General features: G+C 40.6%; 3 protein-coding genes across 6 annotated transcripts in view; all 3 read left to right on the top strand.

The window, feature by feature from the left end:
* Positions 1–1,276: 1,276 nt before the first annotated feature.
* ska3 (spindle and kinetochore associated complex subunit 3) lies at positions 1,277–5,834 on the top strand. 2 transcript variants are annotated; one of them, XM_017040167.2, is made up of 11 exons: positions 1,277–1,562; positions 1,654–1,715; positions 2,519–2,690; positions 3,052–3,502; positions 3,685–3,734; positions 3,827–3,978; positions 4,107–4,322; positions 4,407–4,598; positions 4,683–4,762; positions 4,932–5,059; positions 5,403–5,834. In XM_017040167.2, the coding sequence occupies exons 1-11, from the start codon at positions 1,448–1,450 to the stop codon at positions 5,558–5,560; spliced, it is 1,776 nt and encodes a 591-aa protein (XP_016895656.1). In that variant the 5' UTR covers positions 1,277–1,447; the 3' UTR covers positions 5,561–5,834. The 2 variants fall into 2 exon arrangements, with proteins under 2 accessions (XP_016895656.1, XP_016895655.1); XM_017040166.2 differs by having other exon boundaries at positions 4,398–4,598.
* A 247-nt stretch (positions 5,835–6,081) lies between these two features.
* On the top strand, positions 6,082–8,953 carry LOC103391988 (uncharacterized). 2 transcript variants are annotated; one of them, XM_008328494.3, is made up of 3 exons: positions 6,082–6,540; positions 7,191–7,639; positions 7,748–8,953. In XM_008328494.3, exons 1-3 carry the CDS (start codon positions 6,363–6,365, stop codon positions 8,561–8,563), a joined length of 1,443 nt encoding a protein of 480 aa, XP_008326716.1. In that variant the 5' UTR covers positions 6,082–6,362; the 3' UTR covers positions 8,564–8,953. The 2 variants fall into 2 exon arrangements, with proteins under 2 accessions (XP_008326716.1, XP_024919781.1); XM_025064013.1 differs by having other exon boundaries at positions 7,191–8,953.
* A 2,743-nt stretch (positions 8,954–11,696) lies between these two features.
* Positions 11,697–21,856, top strand: part of lats2 (large tumor suppressor kinase 2) — a 20,425-nt gene continuing 10,265 nt past the window's right edge. The window contains exons 1-3 of one of the 2 annotated variants that reach the window (XM_008328493.2): positions 11,697–11,965; positions 13,892–13,982; positions 19,545–20,206. In XM_008328493.2, coding sequence (XP_008326715.1) covers positions 19,835–20,206 — 372 coding nt within the window. In that variant the 5' untranslated portion in view covers positions 11,697–11,965; positions 13,892–13,982; positions 19,545–19,834. The remainder of the gene's footprint in view (positions 11,966–13,891; positions 13,983–19,544; positions 20,207–21,856) is intronic. The other variant, XM_025063781.1, reaches the window with a different exon arrangement.

The following is a 21,856-nucleotide window of genomic DNA, read 5'->3' as shown; positions in this document are numbered from 1 at the left end:
CAGGCTCTGGATACCTCCTTTCATTTTAACCTTGAAGCCTGGTCGACCTCTGCAGCAGCACTTTTTAGTGGATAAGAGATTTTCTGTTTTGCAACAAAGTAGGCAAAAAACAAACCTGCTTACTCAGCTCACAAGAAGCACATGCGAAGGTTACATTAAACATTCAGTTTATTTTCATACCAAGAAAGACAGATGCAGCGTGTTTCCTTCCCCACAGGACTTGCATGTTTTACTGTCACATTTATCTCTTTGGTCTGGAATCTAAATATTTAATCCTGTTCTGCTGTGCTCCACGGTGCTCAGATTTCTTCTATGAAACTGTCCTCAGGCGGGGTGGACGTTAATTTCGTTAGCGGGCCAAACGAAGTAGAACTTTCTTATTCTTAGTTTTGTTGGCATAAGAAATAAAGTCATTGATCAGAGGGATCCACGTAACTACAATTCTGCTTTAAATTTAGTTGTTTTTTATTATTATTATTGTTATTTTTATATATTGAGTTGTCTCACCTCCAGCATCCTGCTGTTATAAACGTATAGGAAGTGTAGGAAGATGAGACGAAGACTGCATATCTGTATAAGGCTATCTATTTGTTTGTAGGAAATATTTTTTAAGTATTCAAGAGAAAGGAAAAAGCTTGAGCCTGTTCATTTGGAGTACAATATGGAACTGTAAAAATATATATATATACCCAGTGAGTGCAGCAGACTGATGTTTCAACGAAACCTTTACCTGATCAGGCGTTATATTTAGAGCAGGTTCCTGGGCAGTGTCATCCCAGAGAACTGCAGGTCACCTGGGATTTAAAAATAAATATAACCCAAGCAACCACCATTTTTCTCTTTACGGTCATTTTATATATCCATCATTTCACCTAATCCATCAGAGAGAATAACCTTCAATAGAACATGTGTACTTGAACTACTTAATTACATGTGTTTTTTCATATATATTAGGCTGACAATAAAGGCATAATTTTGGCTCAGCTTAAAATTTAAAACTTTAAAATTAAAGATTTAAATTTGCACCGTATTTGGGTCATGTATTGAATTTAAAATTTCAGGCTGTAAAACTCAACAGAATAGGTATAAAAGACAAATGCCCAAGAGGTTTATCTGTGAAAAATATGTATCTAAAATAACATTTCTAAACAGATTTTTAAAAATAGTAACAGAAATCAATATTATGAAGAGTGTCATTTAAACTATGTTGAATAGAAATTAATGTAAATGTGTATTCGCTTGTCTTTGCAGTAGCCTTCCGCTTTGTTCTAAATGTTGCAACAGGGGGCGCTGAACAAAATTGACAACGACGGAGTGAACTTCCGGCCACGGCCGGAAAAGGAGGGGCGCCAAATTCGAAAACACAGAGTAACTTGGCTGTGGAACAGTGACGTTTTGTAATTTCAGTTAATTTACCTCGTTTAATTACATCAAGTTTATTGTCAAAATGGACCCGACAAGTGTTTTCTTTGTCAAATTGAGAAGAATGGCAACGACTCTAGAGTCAGAAACTGCCAAACTGCAGCGGTCCTTTGAAAACCGTAACAACGAGGAAGACGGCGGTGAGTCGTTCAATGAAAAATTGATTGAATTAACTATTTATATATATTTTATTAGATTATATGGCAGTTAAATATCTATTTCAATTTTCAGAAGCCACAGCGAAAGGGACTCGAGCCTTTCACGAACTAAAGTGTGAGTTCGTCGACCTGAAGGTAAAAATGACGATGGATACTCGGGATGTTTGTTCTCGTCGTTTTATCCATATGTTACAACTCCAGGCTGTATACATTTGAATGCCTATTGGATTTAATGCATATCAGGTGATGTGTATTTATATATAACGAGGGAGGGTGTAGCCTAAGGAGATGAACCCCCTATATCAAGGTGCATAATTATTTGTGTTGAAAATGGACTCAAAATCAACTCTCAGACCTACTGCCAATGTTTTGAAGACACTTTCTTCAAGCAGTGGTACAGGAGAAAGTCTGCATCTTTCAAAAAGACTTTGATGTTTATGCAAGACAATGCTCCATCACATGCATCAAATACAACTTGCCTAATAATTGTGTATATGTGCCTGTGTACATGTACAAATGTACAAGTTAGATGCCAGTTATTAAGTTAACACAGAAGGTTTTTCGGGTAGTTGACATCCTGTGCTTTGATTTAAAAGACGTTAAGTATGCCAGAGATTTAGGCTTGAAAATGTGTACTTTTAACTTCTGCACTTCTTTTTTTTTTTTTTTTTGACAAATGCCACTTTTACAATTTTCTGTAAAATTTTAACCTGCTCAGCATCAAATGTTTTGTCAAAATCACGTTTATTCATCCATGGGGGGGAGGAAACACAATTCACTGCATGCAATGTCAATTTAATTAAAATTAAATTAAAATATTAAAAGTCATAGTTTATGAGACTGTCATAATGCATTTTTTCCAGTTTTATCACAATTCAATGCAGATGAAAGCTCCCAGCTCTATGAAAGTATACACTAATGGGCCTGTTTCTATACAGGGTCAGGTGCAGAATCAGCTGGCTCAGCAGAAAGTACAAGAGAATGAGGTGAACACCTTTATTAAAGCCTGCAGGCTGATGGAGCAGCGGGTCAGTAAGGACATCCAGACACTGACGGAACACTGGGAAAAATACGGTTATCAAGTGCCCAGAGACGCTCAGGGGCCGAACAGTGAGTAACAGTTATTTCAGTTAAAACTAATCTTAATTGCACGTGTAGAATATATTTTTTAAAATATCTAAAATTATCTTCAAGTAATGACAAGCAATCAGGTCTGACCTCATGTTACAAACTTATCTTTCTCTATAGCCAGTACCATTTTTCATCTTTCCAAATGTCAACAAATTTTGCCCACGATTAGCCCGCGGCTAAGTGGCCCATGTTGTGAAATGCACCTCGTTTAAAGAAGCTGTGTAATGGAGGAAGCTAAATAGAATAAGTCATTTTACTACATTTAAAAAGAAACATGTTACGTTCTTTACTGTTACCTCAAGGAACACAATTATTTTATATAACACTTTTTATTACACAGAAGAAAAAACTAAGGATTCAGAGACTACGGATGAAGCTGGAAGTGAGGGTGGAACCGGGTCAACTGATGAAGATGATGGTGAAGGACACGGGGAGCCTGGAGATGATCTGACCTCGTCCCCTGTGACATCTGGACCCCGGCCCATTGATGAGTTGCTGAGAACCCCACAGCTGTCAGACTTTGGTCTGTCTGAGATGCAGCTGAAGAGAGATCTGGGTAAATCAGAGTGGCTCTCTGAGCTCCCTCCTATGCCTGAGATCACCGTCGCACCACCTTCGTTTAATACCCCTGCCCCACCCACTATGTCCTTAACCTCCAAATGTGCTCTACATATGGATGATGATGAACTCCGGACCCCTGAGATGCACATCTTTGACATTTCTGAACAAACAAAGTGTTTGAAACAGGACCTCACCGTGGAACTGCTTAGGAAGGACGTTGAGTCCCAAAGGTGACGTAAGGGTTTGTTTTTGTTTTTTGTAAGGGGCTGTCACTTTTAATCAAAAGTTTTTATGACTATATCAGCCTCTGTCTGCGGAGATGGATCATAACTGCTCATTTTAGATCTGAAAATTTCATCTCATCGTTTAGCCTGTCACATATTTGTTTAAATAATGTTTTCTGATTAACCAGGCTACAAAACAAACCTGTGGATTTTTTAAAGGAAAGTTTACCAACAAAAGGTAACAATTTGATGGTTTATTTGTTGTGGGGTTTTTTTTTGTTTTGTTTTTTTTTTTTAAGTCACCAGAAGTTCCTGTATTCTGCACCCCAGGCCTCAAAATGAAAACGACAAATGGTCACCGCTCTCCATCTGAGCAAGTAGATGGTGAACCAGAACTATCAGTTAGCCCAGGACACACTACGACACCTGATGTCCCAGAATTTCAGACCCCGTATGTGAATCGACTTTTCAGTCACAAAAAGGTATGAAAGTGGTGCCTACTGTAAGTACTCTTAAGATTTAAAAGTTTTTAAAATGTCAACTTGATTGTGATCATATTCAAGGAAAATGGATATCTTAACATGTCTTTTTTAAAATTTTTTAACATCAGCAATGCCAAAGTGAACAGCAGCCTAAACCAGTCAATGTGCCTGCTGATGACGACCTCAGCACCTTTGACCTTACAACACCACGTCATAACGGAGTCGGCGGCTCCAAACGCCCCTGGGAGTACAATGTGCCCAATACATCCATGCTAAGTGAGGAGGAGGAGAAGATGCCTGAGATGCCGAACCTGCAGTCTCTCCTGGGAATGTCTCTACAAAGTGTAAGTTACTGTAAACATTTTTGTAGCCTCACAAGAAATGTTTTTTTTTCTCTAAGATATTCCTCTAAACTGTAGGTCTCCCAGAAAACTGCAAAAGTTCAGAAGAGAACCAAGGAGCAAATAAATGTCTACAAGGACCTGAGTGACAACAGTCTGGAGACAGATGGAGCCACTGTAGAGTTCAAACTGGGGACACCTCGTATGAGGATGGACCAGCAGGAACCCAGCACCCCAGAGATGCCTGACCTCAGCTCAGTGACACAGGACATCTGTAAAGTAAGTTAATAATTCCAGTAAAAACTCAGCAGCAATTAAGGTTTTGTCTCATTGTGTTATTTATTTAATTATTTTTATCTCCAGCTTGTTTCTCAGGCTCAGCTGAAAAGGACCGACGTGGCTGTAGTCAAACCAAATGTCAGACCAGCAAAAGATGTAAACAGGTAATAATCTTAAATATGATTGTTCTTGGTCCTAACTGTCAATTGTGGGTGTTATCCTGATTCTTTTAAATTGTAATCGGAATAGCAGGAAAACCAAATTGTAATGTATTCTTTGTCTTTATTCTTGCTGACTGACTTGCTGTAAATGTAGCCTGTCTTCTCCCCTCAGCGCTGCCTGTCTGTCTCTGGTGTCTGAGAGCGAGTACCTGAGATTACCAAACTACCTGAGGCAGATCAGCCTGAACAACCTCAACCAGATGGTCCACAGCATCAACAGTTTTATCACCGAGTTTCCAGGTCGGTTTCACAGTGATCAAATTTAAATGGAAATCTATTATCACTATTATCACTGTCCTTACGTCACCATATGCATAACAAAGGCGGGCTGAACCTGAAGATGATGCAGAACTTGAGAGGTTTTATGTAGTTCTTCATTGTTGACTATATGTTTTAACAAAGACTGTTTATTACTGTCAATATTTTTCCAGAAAAAAATAACTTTTGTTTAATTTTCTATCAAATTTAACTTATCAGTTACTTGTTTACTAGTTGTGTTAATAAGTTAAAACGTACCTTACATTAGTATCATAGTTAAACCTCGTTTTTGTTTTTATTTGTGTTATTTTGGTGCCCTCTACAGGTAGAGGGACAGAGCTTCAGTTTGATGAACTAAAAAGGATCGGCAATGTTGGAGCCAAGACTCCTGTATACATCCTGTGTCTGACCGAGCTAAACAGGCTGCAGCACGTGAGAGGAGCCAGGGACACCTCTGTGTACATGCTCTGCGCGGGCGCCTAGTGGTTGTTCAGAGAATGTTGGTTTGGAAAATTGTATATTTATTGTAAATTACATATCTATTGTTAGAAAGAAACAAAACTAAATTAGAAAAAAAGTGTTACAAAACGTTCTTCAATTAAATCAGTTTTTAATTCTCATTAAGCAAAAAAAGCACAGTTGTCTGGATCAGTATGTTTTATGAGTCAGACCATGCTAGCTTGTAAGTTTTACAACTTAAGATTTAAGATTGTTTCTGCTGTATATACGTATAAATAAAGGGAGATGTGTTGATAAATATATTTAAACGTTTTACTGTTTTTAGTATGTTTGTGTTATCAATCAATTAGTCATGGTTAATTAAATAAAATTAGTAAAATCATTATCAATCATTTAGCTTTATTCCTCCTTCCTTGTAGAATTGACCGTTTTTTAAATAATAGTGTAGGGTTAAGCATATTATGCACTTGTAAATAAGCTTCAAGATTAATGTTTAAATGCAACGCACATGTAGAAGACGTCTTGTAATGTTTAAATGCAACGCACATGTAGATGACGTCTTGTTTTTGTTTGTTTTTTTACATTTTCCATTCAATTGATGCTAACTATGCTCCACAGCGTTTAGCTTCGTGTGAGCGTAACCGTTTCAGTGACGTCACTCCAGGCCGACCAATCAGCACTTCAAAATGCACGTCCGCTCATGACCAGTATGTTGGTTTCTCCGTTTTCTTCCTTCCTTCACTCTCTCCTCGTCCACCATTTTGGGAGTCAAAACATCCAGTGGTAAACAGCACGCACCTCCTCCACGCTCCTCCGTGGCCTTACTATGGTTCACACCTGTGTGGTGGCGGGCTGTAGGAACCGAAGGACCCCCGGCACCACTTTATCCTTCTACCGCTTCCCGCGGGACCCGGAGAGGAAGCAGCGGTGGATAGCGGCTGTGAATCGGGAGGGCTGGGTGCCCAATGACGGCAGTCGACTGTGTAGTACCCACTTTATCTCAGGTACATGTACAGACGCAGTGGCTAAATATGTTCAACTCCGGAACATTATATCACAGCCCTGGTTCCAGTCTTATATTTCATTTCATTTTTTGTTATACATTTTCTATATAAGTGAAGAACAGGGCCATATACGGAAATTTAGAGAGAATATGCTAAAAATTTAAATTTAAAAAAAGAAAATAAAGAGCTTGTTTGCAACGACATCTAAACCTAAGTTAGAATCTAAAATTTAATAAAGATCAACTCTAAACAGAGAATATGTGGCTCATCTTTGATCCTGCAGGTGGCGCTGGTGTCCCATTTAAATGCTATAAAAATTAATATTATTATTATTAAATATTCCCATTTAATTGAATTGAATATATGTGTGTGTGTGTGACTGACTGGTGAGTTGTAACCTGCTTCCATTGTGCTTTTGTAACAGTGTGGTTAATAGGGACCTATTTTTATTTCATGGGGTTATATGGTTTCAATATCGGGGAACACTGACAAAAAAAAAGAGTACATGTGAATTGTAACCTGCTTCCATTGTGCTTTTGTAACAGTGTGGTTAATAGGGACCTATTTTTATTTCATGGGGTTATATGGTTTCAATATCGGGGAACACGAGTCATGTTTTTCTTGATATTTTCCTACTTTTCATCTCGCAGGTAAACAGGTGAAAAATCCACGTTCACCAGATTATGTTCCCTCAGTGTTCACCACAGCTCCCTTATCACCAGAGATGAAGGAATCAGCGGCCTCAGAAGTTCCTGACAAACAGGAGGCGCGAGTTGAGGCGGCTAATGCCTTGCTGTTCCTGCAGGGCCAGGGCACGTCCTCCGCGGGGGTGCAGGACCAGGAGGAGCGTCCCGAGGAGAAAGAACAGGAGGCAGCTGTGGAGGAGAGTGCGTCTTCCCTCAGCACAGATGAAGAAAATGAGGACAGCGAGGATGAACCTGTGAGAGACAGCAAAAAAGGAAAGTTCTCTCAAGTGCCAGTGGCACAAATCAATTTCGAAGACATCCTTAGGGTCCTGAAGAAGGAAAACCAGCTTCTGAGGGAGTCTGTAGAGAAAATGTCTCTGTCTGAGAACTCGTTGAGGAACGACGCAGAGAAGGTAAAGTTTTACACTGGTTTACCAAACTTTTTTGTTCTGGAGACAGTCATGTGGCTGCTGGCACCTCACATGGATGGAATGAAGAATGCCAGACTCTCCAAATTTCAGCAGCTGCTGCTGACGCTGATGCGGTTACGACTGGACCTCCGCAACCAAGACTTGGCCTATCGCTTTGGAGTCAAAGCCAGCACCGTGACCAGGACGGTTCATCGGATGGTCAACATCATGTCCTCCACTCTGGTGCCCACGGCCGTCTTCTGGCCCTCTAGAGCAGAGCTCCGTAAAAATCTTCCTGCAGCCCTGCGCGCCTCCCACCCTGACTGTGCCGTTATCATCGACTGTTTCACTGTGCCTTTTGAGGAGCCGTTTGCTCAGGGTGACCAGCAAAAGAGTGTGGGGCAAAACGCTCAGGGGTTTGGAGCAGGTTACAATCTTCTAAAGTACCTGATAGGTGTGGCTCCTCAGGGTGTTGTCACCTTCGTGTCCAGGGGAGTGCAGGGAAACATCAGTGATAAGAGTCTGGCCGAGGGCTGCGGATTTCTGTGCAAACTTCTCCCGGGCGACGTCGTGTTGGCGAGTCACAATCTGGACATTGCCGATTCCGTGGCTGCCCGCGGAGCAGTGTTTCAAATCGCAGGTGGCGTCCAAGGAGCAGCAAACGGAAGCTCGAAGGACTTGCTGTCGACAGTTTGTGCCTCTGAGACACTGGGCGTGCAGAAGCACGTGGAGACGGTGATCTCCATGGTGAAACGCAGGTACTCCATGCTCACCGGGCCCGTCGAGGGCTCCTTCACCACAGCCCCCGAGCGGTCGTCCAACCTCACCACTTTTGATAAAATTGTGCAAGTTGCCTGTGCCTTAAACAACCTGTGCATCTCAGCTGCTCCGCTAGAGAAATTTCCTCAGAAAACACCAACTTCTTAAGTCCCACTGCTGGTTCAAGCAGGTCAAGATCCCTTTACTGATCCGTTTAGATCCCTTTACTGATCCTCCTAGATCCCTTTACTGCTCTGGACCTTTTGGCACGCTCTGCTACGACGTCCCTGTGTCAACACTATGTTTGGTACTGAAATGCTGTTTGTACTTTTATACTTTAAATGTCACTTCTTTAACCTTAATGGCTCAGTCTGTAGGGACATTATGCTATAGAACATGTAGATGCACTCCCTACCTGAAGGGTGTGCTATAAACAATGTTTTGAAAGCTTTTATCTGCAATGGTAAATTATTATTTCTGTCATTTTAAATCGCTGACTGACAACAGTGGTATTTGCGCAGATAACGATGTTACAATACAGGGGGTCCTCGTTTTTGCAATCACTGACTGACAACAGTGGTATTTGTGCCGATAACGATGTTACAATACAGGGCGTCCTCGTTTTTGCATAACGATGTTACAATACAGGGGGTCCTCCGTTTACGACGTTTTTGTGGTTACGTCGCCATCTCCTGTAAACTTATACATTCTGACGTACGGCATAAAAACCAATTTTGCACACGCCGAAGGAACAGCATTCTAACGTAAGTCAAGGACGACCTGTTCTTTTTTTTCCAGATTTAAAAAATCACAATTTCTAAGTTGTCGTGCCATAACTTATGCAAATGAACTGACAAAAGAAGTCCCGGACTTGCAGAGGATCATGTTTTTCCACTCTCATACTGCAGTGTTGGCGGTGGATCCAGTCCAGTTCTGTAGCATCTAAGACTCTGCAAGTTTTCAAGTCCAGTCATTCCCCGCGGACTCTGTTCCAGCTGCTGACTTCACTCATCATTTCCTCCCAGACAACAGGTTCATTGGTTGAAGTAGCTTTTTCTCCAGATTCCTGGGCCGCACAGTAAATCGTGCAGCCTACAGCAGGAGAAACTTAACAGATTTACGTTGTAGACAAAACTACAGCTGATGAGCTGCAGCTGTGTCGTCTGCACAAGTAGAAACGCGTCGCGGTTAATGAGGGTTTGGATTAATGGATGGCCATGTAGTGATCATAATAAACATTGAGGTAATTAATGTGCTGCTGTTCCTGTTTTGTTATGAATATTATGAATGAATTTATTATGAATTTTTCTTTTAACTAACACTGAATGCACTTAGAGCATCGGTCAATCAAAGGTGACTGATGACTCAATCTTTTTAATTGCGTTTCTCTTGTTTCCCTTTTGTTTTTCATTGAATTCCTAGATTTGTTTACCGGTCGTTGCTGCACCTTGACCACTAGATGCCGCTGAATCTTTCAACTTTTGAACTTCAGATTGATGATTTTAAAGGGAGAAACAATCAAAGGTGAGGTCAGAAATTACTGTAGGTTGTTGTTGTTGTTTTTATCGGGAGTTTGTAAGTTAATTTTAACTAGAGCATTCAGCACTTTGACTTGGCTTTAAATCGTTTTCTGATTTAGCTGCTCCAATTCTTGAAACTACAAAAAAACTTTTCAGGTGAAAGCATTTGCATGGCTTAGCTTGTAGACTCAATGCCCTACATAAATGTAAAAAATATATAAAAATAAAACCACACTTTGTACCATTTGAGACTTTCAGAATCTAATCTGTTGCTACTTCTCTTTTTTTGTACAAAATGTATATTTTTACTGAATTCTCTGTGCTGTCGAGAGAAAACACAGAGCAGAGTTTCCAAGCTTAGGTTCAACACAAACGTACACATTGTTTCATGCTGTGCAGCAGGAGGACAGGTCAGAGAACGGCATCATGCGACCATTCTTCACGGTTACGCTGCATCCCACTATCACTACCACACTCAGTGGGATGGACTGAATTAAGGAAAGGGAAATACTCTCTACGGGCCAGGAGTGTTCTCTGACTCACTCTGTTGATGATGAGCTTTAATGAAGTTTGTTCAGCCCAGCATGTTGCACTCTGCACTCTAAGAATGTATGTTTTGATTTGAGACAGATTCTTACTGATTGCCCTGCTTTGCTTCGCCGTGATCTAATTAATTGTAACCGCGCTGAAGAATGACTACATTCCACTGTAGTGTGTGTGTGTGTCTGCTGGGACACAAGGCTGGGGCCTGTTTTGAGGTAACTTTGTGGGACTTGGGACAAATAGACAAACGTGGTTGAAGTCATTTAACTGTTGACCGGCATTGTTGGTGGTTATGACGTGTTAAACGCTATTTCCTCCTCCCATTTGTAGTGTTGAATAAGAAAACAACACTTGTCTTCTGTCATTCCTGTCAACAGTAATGTGGTTTTCTTTAAGGCTGGTATAGCCCTGATGGCTGACACTGTTATGTACCTGACCTAACAGTAACCTACAGTATTGTTTGATAGACTAGTCTGCTAATTTTCCGTATTCTATAGCAGTGAAGATTAACTGGTGGCCCGTGGACTGAATTCGACCCACCGAACCGCCCAGTCTGGCCCGCGACTTGGTTTCAGAATTGTAAGAATCAAAGAGAAATATCATGTGGTACCTACTACTAGCAACTAAAAAAACTGAGACTTAAATAACTAGCAGTAATTTGCCCCTGTTTTATTTGCCATTTTAGAATACTCAAGGGGCAAGCTGACCTATTTTCATAAGACGTGAGACCTGATGGACTGACAAGATGCTGAATGCTATAGGTTTTCAACCATTATTATAGACCATCACCACTGAATGACTTATGTACTGATACTGTATTTATTTATCAAATATAGAACTGCAATGCAGGAAACCCCGCCTAGAGTATTTGCAATCAAAGATTTAAAAAATGCGAGATCTCTCACAGTGGATCCCCATAGGACTCTGGTCCCAAGACAACATTTAATTTAGATTTTGATGTCATGTTATCTCACAACTTTTACTTTTACCTTACAACTGTATTGTACTGTTATCACGTCCTTTTTCATGTTTATGACCACAATTCTGTCTTTTATCTTAAAAGTATTTCTTTCTTTTCCAAGCTTCTTGTTTTAAATCAATTTTAATTCATCCATTTGACCTGCTGTACACTGTCTTCCAGTTAAACTGATACTCCTCGGTCGCTGAAAACACAAAGTTGTGGCGCATACTGTCCGCCATAGACGATCTTTGCACACGGCGCTGACGCGCGTCGGTTCCGTCACGTGACCTGTGGAATGTTAACAATGCAGCGGGTGTCCAACTTTGTGCTGCATTTCTACTGCTCCTTCAGGAGTCAAGAGCCCGGAGTTGCTGTGTGGAGGAGAAAATGGAGACTTCCTTCATCTCAGAGTCTATACTCCACCGTTTATACTGAAGACTGAGAGCCCAAAAGCGGAATTAGTTTGAAAACAAGGAATGAAAACTTGCTACTAGGACGAATTCAACTCCGCGAAGTTGAAAAACTGTCGCTCCTTTCCATCACATGGTGAGTAGAGGAACTTTTTTTCCTGTTGGAGAGGAGTGGTGGACTAACTGGAACTGAGTTTTTGCGACTTATTTCTGGCGAGAAATAGTTTCCTCTTGGTTGTTCAGAATGTATAAAAACCCACTAAACTCCTGACTTTGTTAGTATACGTGCGTTTCGGCAAAAGAGCTCTTGTGGTTACTTCTTGCTGGTGCTCCTCTCACTCCCCCTCTTCTAGTCCTCCGCCTCCCCCTCCTCTCCTCCTCCTTTTCTCAGAAGGCCACAGGATGTTAAAACAGGGATTTCCTATCGTTTCCATGTCCAAGGCCCTGAGTACAAAGACTAAACTACACACAGAGACACCATTTTGTGACTCTAGCATTGATTTTAACAGTTGACCTCCAAACAAAATTCTACAGTTCTTTCAACATGACCCCCTGCCGATGAATCCTAGTTATTGCAGATATGCCAAGGATTTTTTTGTAGACCACCCCCTCATAACTATAAACACTTCTTACAAATGTGGAGAATTTATGTTGGCGTCATAAAGTTTTCCCTCAGACCCCGGAGAAGGGAATGCATGCACAATTCTGGGACCTGGTCATCAAGTCAGAACTTGTTTAGGTTTTGTTTAGGTCACAACATTTAATCTTTACGTTGACATACAGTAGATGTTCATAGTATTGATCTGTGGCAGATTTGTCTTGGACTTTGCTGACTGAAGATGTGAAAAATGTAGGAATAAGACATCAGATGGCCCAAGAATTGGGACAGCAACTAAGGACAATTTTAATTGCTTATTAGCTATGTGCCTGAATAGTGATTCCGTTCCTAAAATTCCAAAGAACTGTGGGAACTGTAGATTGATGTCCGAAAATCTGTTAGTCAGCTAGTTATGGAATTATTTGTTTGTTGCCTAGTAATGTGTCAATTAACGACAATGCAGACATATTGGCAGAACAAATGGGAAACTGTAAGTATATGGTGCTTTTCATCAACAAGGATGATGCCCTCTCTCTGTGTTTTCTCAATTTTCTTTCCTTTGCAAATTGTCAGATCAATTCTGTATTTAAAACTCTACTGGCTAGTTGCTGTAATGCAAATAAAGTTATACTAGCTTGGCAGTAAGCATAGCTTTTTTTTTTTGAGCCAGAAAACATTATTTAAAATATTTGTTCTCTACCAGTAAATCGCAAAAGAAAAGGGAAGCTGGGAGATCAAAAAAAAAATTAAAAACAGTTATAGATGTAATTATATTTCTTGATGCTAATTACTTGGTCTAAATTGTTAATGTGGGTACATTATTTTAGAATGGTCATGGCCCAGCCAAAAAGTGGTTTAGAATGGTCATGGCCCAGCCAAAAAAGTGTGGACACCACTGGACTAAATGAATCCTGTGCATTCATAGCACCCCCTGCAGGAACGTGTGGCTTATTATTTTACCCACACTAAAGAAGAATCATATGTATTGTTCACAGATTTGCTGCAACAAAAGCTAGTAAATAAAGGTTGTTTGTACACTACATCCGATCAGTTGATTGTTTACACCTTAGGTATTTAGTAAATACCTGTTCCCAGAAAAAGACTGGGTGAACAGGTTGATAACGGGTTTCAAAAGAGCCGTTTTTGCTGTAGCCTGAATACCGAGGTGCTGTGTAGTTTGGCATGGACGCCACCATGATGCAACTTTGTGTTTCCCTCAGGTGTGCTGCTAATGCTACGAAGCACACGCATACTTTCTCCATGAGACACTCGCTGGGCTAAATTTCCAGCAGAGTTTGATGTTTTTACTTCTCTCACTGCCGAGCTGTAGTAATGCAAAACAGCAGAGTTTTTTTTTTTCTCGTCTTTTTTTCTCCCCAGTAACTCTGTATCGTTGCAACACTTTTCTTTAAATCTGAAATTTTTATTTTCTATGGATGGTGATGGTGGTTTTTTTTTTTAAAGGTGCATCATCAGGTGTCAGGCCACAGCTGGATTTAATTCTGTCAAACAGCATAGAGCCAACTGTCAGGGAGGAATCAGCGGGATGACTGTGGTGAGAAATCTCCTCTGGACTACAAGCAGATGTTCGGGCTCTGCCTCTCCAGCCTGTGCTCTGTTGTTTTTGTTGTGCGCTGGGAAGTAGTCGTTGAATTTGGTCAAAGACGTACAGTATAAAGGAGCGGTGTGAGATTGGTGTGCACAGAACAGAGTTTGAAGGATATGTCTTTTGGTGCACGTCATTACAGTGTGAGTCACACAATCATTCTAACATGGAAGAAAATAATCCTATGCCAGTAGTATTGCAACAGAAAAAACTACAACTGCATCACTAAGAAACAGTTGAAGTCCAATCCCCAAAGAGAGCATAAACATGACTTTTGTATTATCTTACTCAATGAGAACCAATATAAAAATACTGTTACTGTTCTGTATGACCAATACAGCTTATGAGCATTTATAATGTCTCTAAGGTAAAGTCACCCTCAGTGTCCCCCACCCTCTGCCCTGCTGAATCTTAAATTCAGATGAAGTCAGGCAACAGCAGGCAACGGGCAAATTGATACAGTTTTTGCTTTGTATGACAGATTCTCAAATAAATAAATTTGTACTATATTGATCCCATATTTGTGTTAGCAGCAGATCTACTGTTAACTTGCTAGGCTGCCCCTAGCAAGCGCCAAGCATATGGTTCCTCTGGGAATCGAACCCAGGACTCGAGCTAACCTCTACACTATGGAACCGACTAGACAGCACGCGTTGTCCACAGGGTATGTTATGCGTTAGTATCTGATACGAATAATTTCAAGAAAAGAGAGTTTAACTAATTAAAAGCTAATTTAAGCCCTCTCAGATAAGAAGACAGTCAGGTTTATACAATGGATTAATGTCCGCGCTAAAATATTCTACCAAAGGGGGATTTTTTTTTTCACACCAGCACTGGAGTCCCTGTGTTTCCAGCAACAGGCTCGTCTTTCTCTCTTAACTGTCGCGCAGTTTTCCTGAAGCATTCTCTTTGTCTGCATAGATACGGAAAAATGAAAGATATGTGATGTTGGCTGAGGCGCTCAGTCACTCAGTGCTGCTAGCTATGCTTCGGTTGATTCTTATCGGTGTCTGCACAGAGATGTTCCCAAGTAACTGTAGACTCGTGGGTTCACTACAATTTTGTTTGTGAGGGCGGTTCGGGGTGTCACGCTTTGTGGATTTAGCATAATCGTCCAATGGCGTTTCCCAAGTTAAAGGTCTGGAAACTTGCAATAATATCATATGTTGAAGTCAGGAGAACATGCTGCTGATTTAAGGTGTGTGTGTTTGTGTCTTAGCAGCCGCTAACAATGCCTGTCTGTAATCAGAGAAGTGACAATGCTATTTCTGTGCATCTCAGAGCAAACCCAAAGTTTATTGTAAGCCTAAGATGTGTTTCTGGTTGGGCGGTTGATATGTTCAGCCAATGACCTGAGCTGGACTCTGGCCTGCAGCTACATATCAGCAGAATAACCCAGGACCCTCCAAGCATCAGTGGTGGAGATGATGGATGACGGCTCAGTCGGTTCTGTTTACTCTGTGTTTTTTTTCTCCCATGCTCTGGATGTGAAATGGCTGGTGGGCTTCACATGTGCCATTCAAGACACTCCATCAATCTTGTTGATATTCCTCAAATACCACAAATGTAGATGGCAGTGCTAATTAGGCCCGACAACAATTGGAAACTGAAACCTGTCTTTTTGTCATGTTTTCAGATATTGAGCCCTGCGAGGAAAAAAAACGAAACAGATCTCAACATGTATTTCTCCTCCAGAATATCGTCAGGAGGGAAAAACTAACTGGGCAACAGTAAAACGCCAGTGTACTTTGGCAGGAGTGAGAGGAAACCTGAGTGGAGCTGAGGTAGAGCAGCGAGAGGCTCAGACCACAGTGATGGAACTCTGCACAAGACATTAATCTCTGCTGTTCAAAACACCACACTCTAAAGTTGAAAACCCCCAATTTTTTTTATTTGTATTTGTGATTTGAAATCACAGGTTTGTTGGAATTGGGTTCTTCTAAAGAGAATTTTGCCTTTTCTTTAAACTCCAGCTGGCAATTGGAGGAACTGCACCTTTAAATAATGACGCAGACTTCGATCTGAAAGGCAAAATTTCATTATTTTCTATAGCATTGGTCACTATTTTCTAAATTATTTGGGTATTTTCAGGTATTTAAATGATTAGGTCACTATTTTCTAAATTATTTGGGTAATTTCAGGTATTTAAATGATTAAATTCAATTATTTTAAACAGAAATAACTCGGCAACAAAAACAAAAAATTTAATTAGGTCTAATTAATTGTAAATAACTGAATATTATATAACTGTGAATTAATATTTAAAAAAAATTTATTGACTACACTAAAAATAAAAATGATCTTGTAAAGCAGATTATGATTTTCATCCGTTAGCCAATGGAGGAATCCTTCAAATATTTTCATCCGTTAGCCAATGGAGGAATACTTCAAATTAGTCATTTGAAAATGATACATCAAGTCCAAGCAATGATGAAAAATGCCAGGCTCTGTGTCAGAAAACCACGACACCCTCAAATATTTAGTTCCCAGGTCAAAGATATGAAACAATAAGAAGTAAATGTCAAATATCTAGAACATTTCACCCTTTGCAGGGCTCCTCTTGGTGCATAAATCCTAAATACGCCGTTGGCTTCATGTGTGAATATTTGCACGTAGACTGTTGTCCGTTGTGGAGTCGGAGGTGAGGTTAAGGTCAGAGCAGTTATAAGGCTCAGGAATGTGTTGATGAAGAAGATCAGAAATGATTCTACAGAGGGAGTTTATGGATTTAGAAGAGACGTATCAACCTCTTCAAGAATGCCGAAAGAGTTGACCTGCTCGTTCAGACGACCTCCTCCAGAGAGAGATCATCCTTAGATGTTGTTTTTCTTGGTGTTTATTTTTGGTCAGACGGTCCCATGATTAGACGATGGCATGAGTTTTCTTGTAGTTACTTGTGGAATGGCATGCTCACTGGTCAGACATGGCGCCTGAAGCATCACAGGAATGGAGGCTGGAGATCCCAGAGATGGGGCAACAGTCACACAGATGGGTCCCGCCCTGACTGTTTCTCCCACCGTCAGAAAAAAGAAAACCAAACTTGTTTTTTTTTATCTGCACAAACACTGAATATACAGTGTTCTACTTAGACATAGAGGCGGTGCTGTGTGTGAATGTCCTGATCTTGTCCTCTGGATATGATCTCCATGGTGTGCACACCTTTTATAAGAGTCTAGTGGAGGTGGAAATAATAATTTAAGGGAACTTTATGAACTCCTTGTAGCCTGAAGTGTGTTTAACATGTGAAAGAGAAGCTGAAAGATAACAAATTAGAATGTTTCTGCGACGGCGCAGGTCATGAGAGCATTTCAAAGAAATAAGGTCCAATATTAATAAAACCTATTATCAATATTATTATTTAATATTTGTTTAAAAGTTGTTTTTTTTCTGCAGCGTACACTGTTACATAACCCTTAAATCTTCCCATGGTGTTTGGTCTGTAAATTCCCACTGGAATTTTATTTATTTTTTTCCATTGGAATTCTCAGTATTTCCTCAGCGCAGACACAGTGGGAGTCTGTACAATGATTATTTAAGTCAGTCTTTGGACCTTTATTATATATCTCCAGTTTATCTAGAATTTCTCAAAATCAATGGCAGCCATCTCTGTGAAATAGAAGGAAATGAAATAGAAGGAGATTAAAATGTATTTGATTTACTGACTTGTACAATTACTGCAGACATTTAAACTATTTTTTAAAAATTATTATTTATGCAAATGTATTTGTGTGTAACATTTTGGTCTCCTGTCTGAGGTGAAGTCTGTCTATTACCGTAAACATGTTTCAGCTCAGGCAGCAGTCGGCAGCAATTGACCAACACAGGTCAGAGCAGCTGGGGTCAAAGTTCAGCATATTTGAACTTTAGGTGCAACTGCCTCTCTTGCGCCGTGCCGGGATGTGACAACAGTCCTAAAAATGTTTTTAAAATAATATAGGCTTTGTAATAAAGCTGCCAATGCCTTTTTTAAGGCATAGTATAGAGCAGGGATGGTTTGATCGGATATTCAGGATTGGTTTTGGTCCGATATTGGTCAAAATTTCAGGATTGAACATGGGAAAAAACAACTCTAGCCTGTTGGATCCGATAACTAAGCCTTTATCATTTTTGCAACATGCTGTAAACAGGGACACTATTGCCTTAGAAACAGCAGCCCACGACTCCAAGTTGCAATATTGGTATTGGACATAATGAAGTTAGGTATCATGTACCTAATATAGACTTAAGATAATTAAAACAAAATCAAAAATTAACTTCAAACTCAAATGGATAGGAAGTTTTTAATTTTTCTTTCTGCTATTCACTAAAGAATACTTTCTCTGCAGTAATCCTTCATTAGCCTGTCAGATATTAAATGGTATCTGAGTGTCTTGGACAGTAACATGTGCATATATCATTCCAGGCGCCCCCTGGAGAGTCACACTGTCATGGCAGAATGTAGAGCATGTACCTCCACACGATTACTTAAAAAAAAAAAAAATGCTGTTAAATGTCCGACCACAGGACGAGCATTCTCATAAGCTGTGAGTTTAGGGAGGGAAGACATATTATGACCCTAGCCTCCAAACCTAGCGCTGTGCTGCTCTGCTGCTCGCTGGGGTGTTTACTGATGACCACGCAGCACAGGAATGCAGCGACAGGGGCTGACTTGTGCAACCGCAGATATGCAGTGATGGGGCTCCAAGCAGGGGGGAGGTAGAGCGAGAGTCGGGAGGCGGGAGGGAGGCGGTCAGGTGGCATTTCGTGACCCTGAGAATGCCTCCGTGATGCGTTAGGATACAGTTGATACTACGTGTTACGTCCAGGTTACGGCAGTCGCACACATTTGGCCGTGTGGTTGGTGACACTGTCGGATTCTGGCCTCAAAAAGCAGCAGATCTTGTTTAATTAGACTAGTGTACTAACAGCTGATGATGTCGGCCAACTCTGTGGTCATGCCTTCATATCATGTTTCCAGATCCAAAACCATTTATAACTGGGCAACGACAACTGTAAGGCTTTATTAGAGATGCTAAACTTATTAGTTTTATTTCGGCGCAGGAATTTACTTTGCATTAGAGCCGCACCTCTATAAAAACGTATCATGCGAACAGGCGACTCTTTCTGTTGGTCGGAAGATTGTTTTGAGTGACTTTAATTTAATAAGCGTCTGAATGTCTTCTCTAAAATAAACTGAAAATATTTGGTCCACGACTAAACATTTTAGGACAAGGTTTTTAATAATTTGATGATAAAAATGAAAACTCTTCGCGTTATGGTGACTCGGACCCAGGCGCAGCACAGGACATGTACTATAACGCATTAACACATAGGAATTTTGGCTACATACCTCAGATTCCACACTTAGTGAGAGGCCCTGGTTTCATAGCTGTTTCAACTCTCTTGCACAACCTTTCCTGTTGTTTAATACTTTATTTAAAAAAAAAAACAAAACCCCAGAGTTGCCTTTGATTGACTGTGATAGAAACTCTACTGGACACATATTCCTGACTGTATTCCTTTCCTCCACAGGCTCAAATTGGCAGCATCATGGTTTGGCTTGGTGGTATCCTCATGACCAGCTGCATTTCCTGGAATAAGTTGGAACCTGAGCCTTGAAAGGCACACCATGGAATGTCTGTAGTATCCCCACCTCTGCTCCGTCCAGTCGCACTGACGTCAACAAGAGTTGACAGAGAAACATTGGAAAAAAAACAAACAAAGTTTAGGTCAATCTGTGAAGTGTGAGGAGTTGGTGTATGTGTGTGTAAGAGTGTGTGATTCCTATTTAGAGTAGGTGCCTGTCCCCGGGCACTCGGGCCATGAGGCCAAAGACTTTCCCGGCCGCCCCGTATGTGGGTAACACTCGACAGAGGCTCCAGGAGATCAAGGAAGGCCTGAAGCAGCCGGCCAAGCTGGTGAGCCAGGCGTTGCATGGAGGGAGCAGTTGCCGGACCGACGGGGGAGGCAGAGGGGCGGACTGCAAGAGCGGGAAAGAAACGACGAGCCGACAGCAACAGCTGCGACCGCCGCAGAAGTTCAACAACTACCAAAATGCGTTACGGGAGATCCGCAAGTCGCTCATGCCGTTTGCCAACGAGTCCGGACCATCCTCGGGGTCTGGACACCCGGCTGGAGCTGGAGAGGTTAACAGGCAGATGCTGCAGGAGCTGGTCAATGCTGGCTGTGACCAGGTGAGAAACAGACATCCTTAAAGCAAGCATTTACTGTTTTCATGGGAAGTTATTAGCACAGAAATGACTAAAAGCTAGCAATTCTAGAAGCTTAACATTTATCTGTCAAGTAGCTCAACCTTTCTTCAGTTTCCCAGTGAAAATCAATCATCTTTATCCCTCATAGCATCATAGCAGGTCTCACAACTGTTACAAAGTCTTCACTTTCAACTTCCCTGCCTATAAAGTACCTAATATATATGGTGTATATATATATAAATATTTGAACAACATATTAAAGGAATAGCATTAGCCAAGGATAGCTAACGTTGGTTATAATATCCAGAAATAAACACTACAGGATTAGGGTTATTTTAGCCCATTCTTTGTAACATTTTGACAAACGCCAGAATTGTCTTAAGCCCCTGGTAACCCCCCAACCCTCTCCCAAAATCTTAATCTTACATATTGTTTACCTCTCCTATTTGTAGGACAATTGAATATGCAAAAATGTATAAAACGAGTCAGAAGAATGACATCAGAAAATACAGCCGGTCTGGTTTTGATTTCCAACATCACTGGTTGAAGTGGCTCAGGGACTGAGTCAGTGTTGGAGCTCGGCATTTGAAGAATTCTACGCTCAAGTCCGTGCACACTGCATGGGAGAGATCCTTCGATGTACAACACGCTGTTTGTTAAACATTTCTAAGTAGCAAATCCTTCACACTCACTCACATGGGAAATGGACCCAGTGTTTAACAGGGTGGGAGTTGATCAGAGTTAGTGCAAAGGAAACATCAGGATTTTCATGATTTTCAAACCTAATAACGGCGGTTTAACAGCCCTGTTCTGGCAGCCTGTTTCTGACCCTCACAGATGAATTCAGTTGGTAATGAGCCCACTGTGTGTTCTGCCCACCTCTTTCCTGCAGGGAAGTGTTCCCTCCTTTGTGAAAACATTGATTGTTTTTTGAATGTAGCATTACAATAATGATATATAACATTACAACTACGTCATTTATATTGTAATGCACCTTAAGTGCTATTATTCTAAAAAAAAAAAACATTAACAGATGAGTATCAAACCAGTCAATAACATCCACACATGACCTAATATCACTGATGTTACAACAGTATAATTAATAATAATTGATAATAAAAGTTTCTCCTTTATTTATTGTGTAAAACTATTTTTATTTATTAAGGAATTTTTATATGGAGACACTTAAGTAAGTTAAGTAACAGAACGTTTAGCTTTTTTGTTTTGTTTTTGTTTTTGTTTTTTAAATTCATTTTTATCTATTTTTTTTCTTCCTTTAAATTCATTTTTATCTATTTTTTTTTTCTTCCCTTAGATGAGGGCTGGGCAATTATGTCCACAAAGGGCCCCTGTGGCTGCAGGTTTCTGTTCCAACCAATCAACTGCTGTGAGTCTTCAGTCAGTGTGTTCTGGACAGGCTGGAAGAAAAACCTGCAGCCACAGTGGCCCTTTGTGGCCAGGTCTGCCCTAGACTCTGATTGATTTGTGAACAGGTCTGCCCTAGACTCTGATTGATTTGATGATATAAAAGTGATATTTATCTTTATTTCATTCAAAAACCAAAAAATGCAAAATTGGGATTGAAAAGTACTTACTAATGTGTATTGATTTTTTTTTGTTTTATAGCATTTC

The sequence above is a fragment of the Cynoglossus semilaevis genome, chromosome 16 (genome assembly GCF_000523025.1).
Source record: "Cynoglossus semilaevis isolate Cse_v1.0 chromosome 16, Cse_v1.0, whole genome shotgun sequence".
Taxonomy (NCBI): domain Eukaryota; kingdom Metazoa; phylum Chordata; class Actinopteri; order Pleuronectiformes; family Cynoglossidae; genus Cynoglossus; species Cynoglossus semilaevis.
Note: the sequence above shows the minus strand (reverse complement) of the source record. Positions and strands in the feature narration are given on the sequence as shown.

Excerpts from the sequence above, each read along its gene's own strand:
- ska3 (XM_017040166.2), top strand. The coding sequence starts at position 1,448 with ATGGACCCGACAAGTGTTTTCTTTGTCAAATTGAGAAGAATGGCAACG. Across the intron at positions 3,503-3,684 it reads AAGGACGTTGAGTCCCAAAG|GCTACAAAACAAACCTGTGG; the intron begins GTGACGTAAGGG and ends CTGATTAACCAG. Across the intron at positions 4,323-4,397 it reads TGGGAATGTCTCTACAAAGT|GTCTCCCAGAAAACTGCAAA; the intron begins GTAAGTTACTGT and ends TCTAAACTGTAG.
- LOC103391988 (XM_025064013.1), top strand. The coding sequence starts at position 6,363 with ATGGTTCACACCTGTGTGGTGGCGGGCTGTAGGAACCGAAGGACCCCC. Across the intron at positions 6,541-7,190 it reads TAGTACCCACTTTATCTCAG|GTAAACAGGTGAAAAATCCA; the intron begins GTACATGTACAG and ends TTCATCTCGCAG.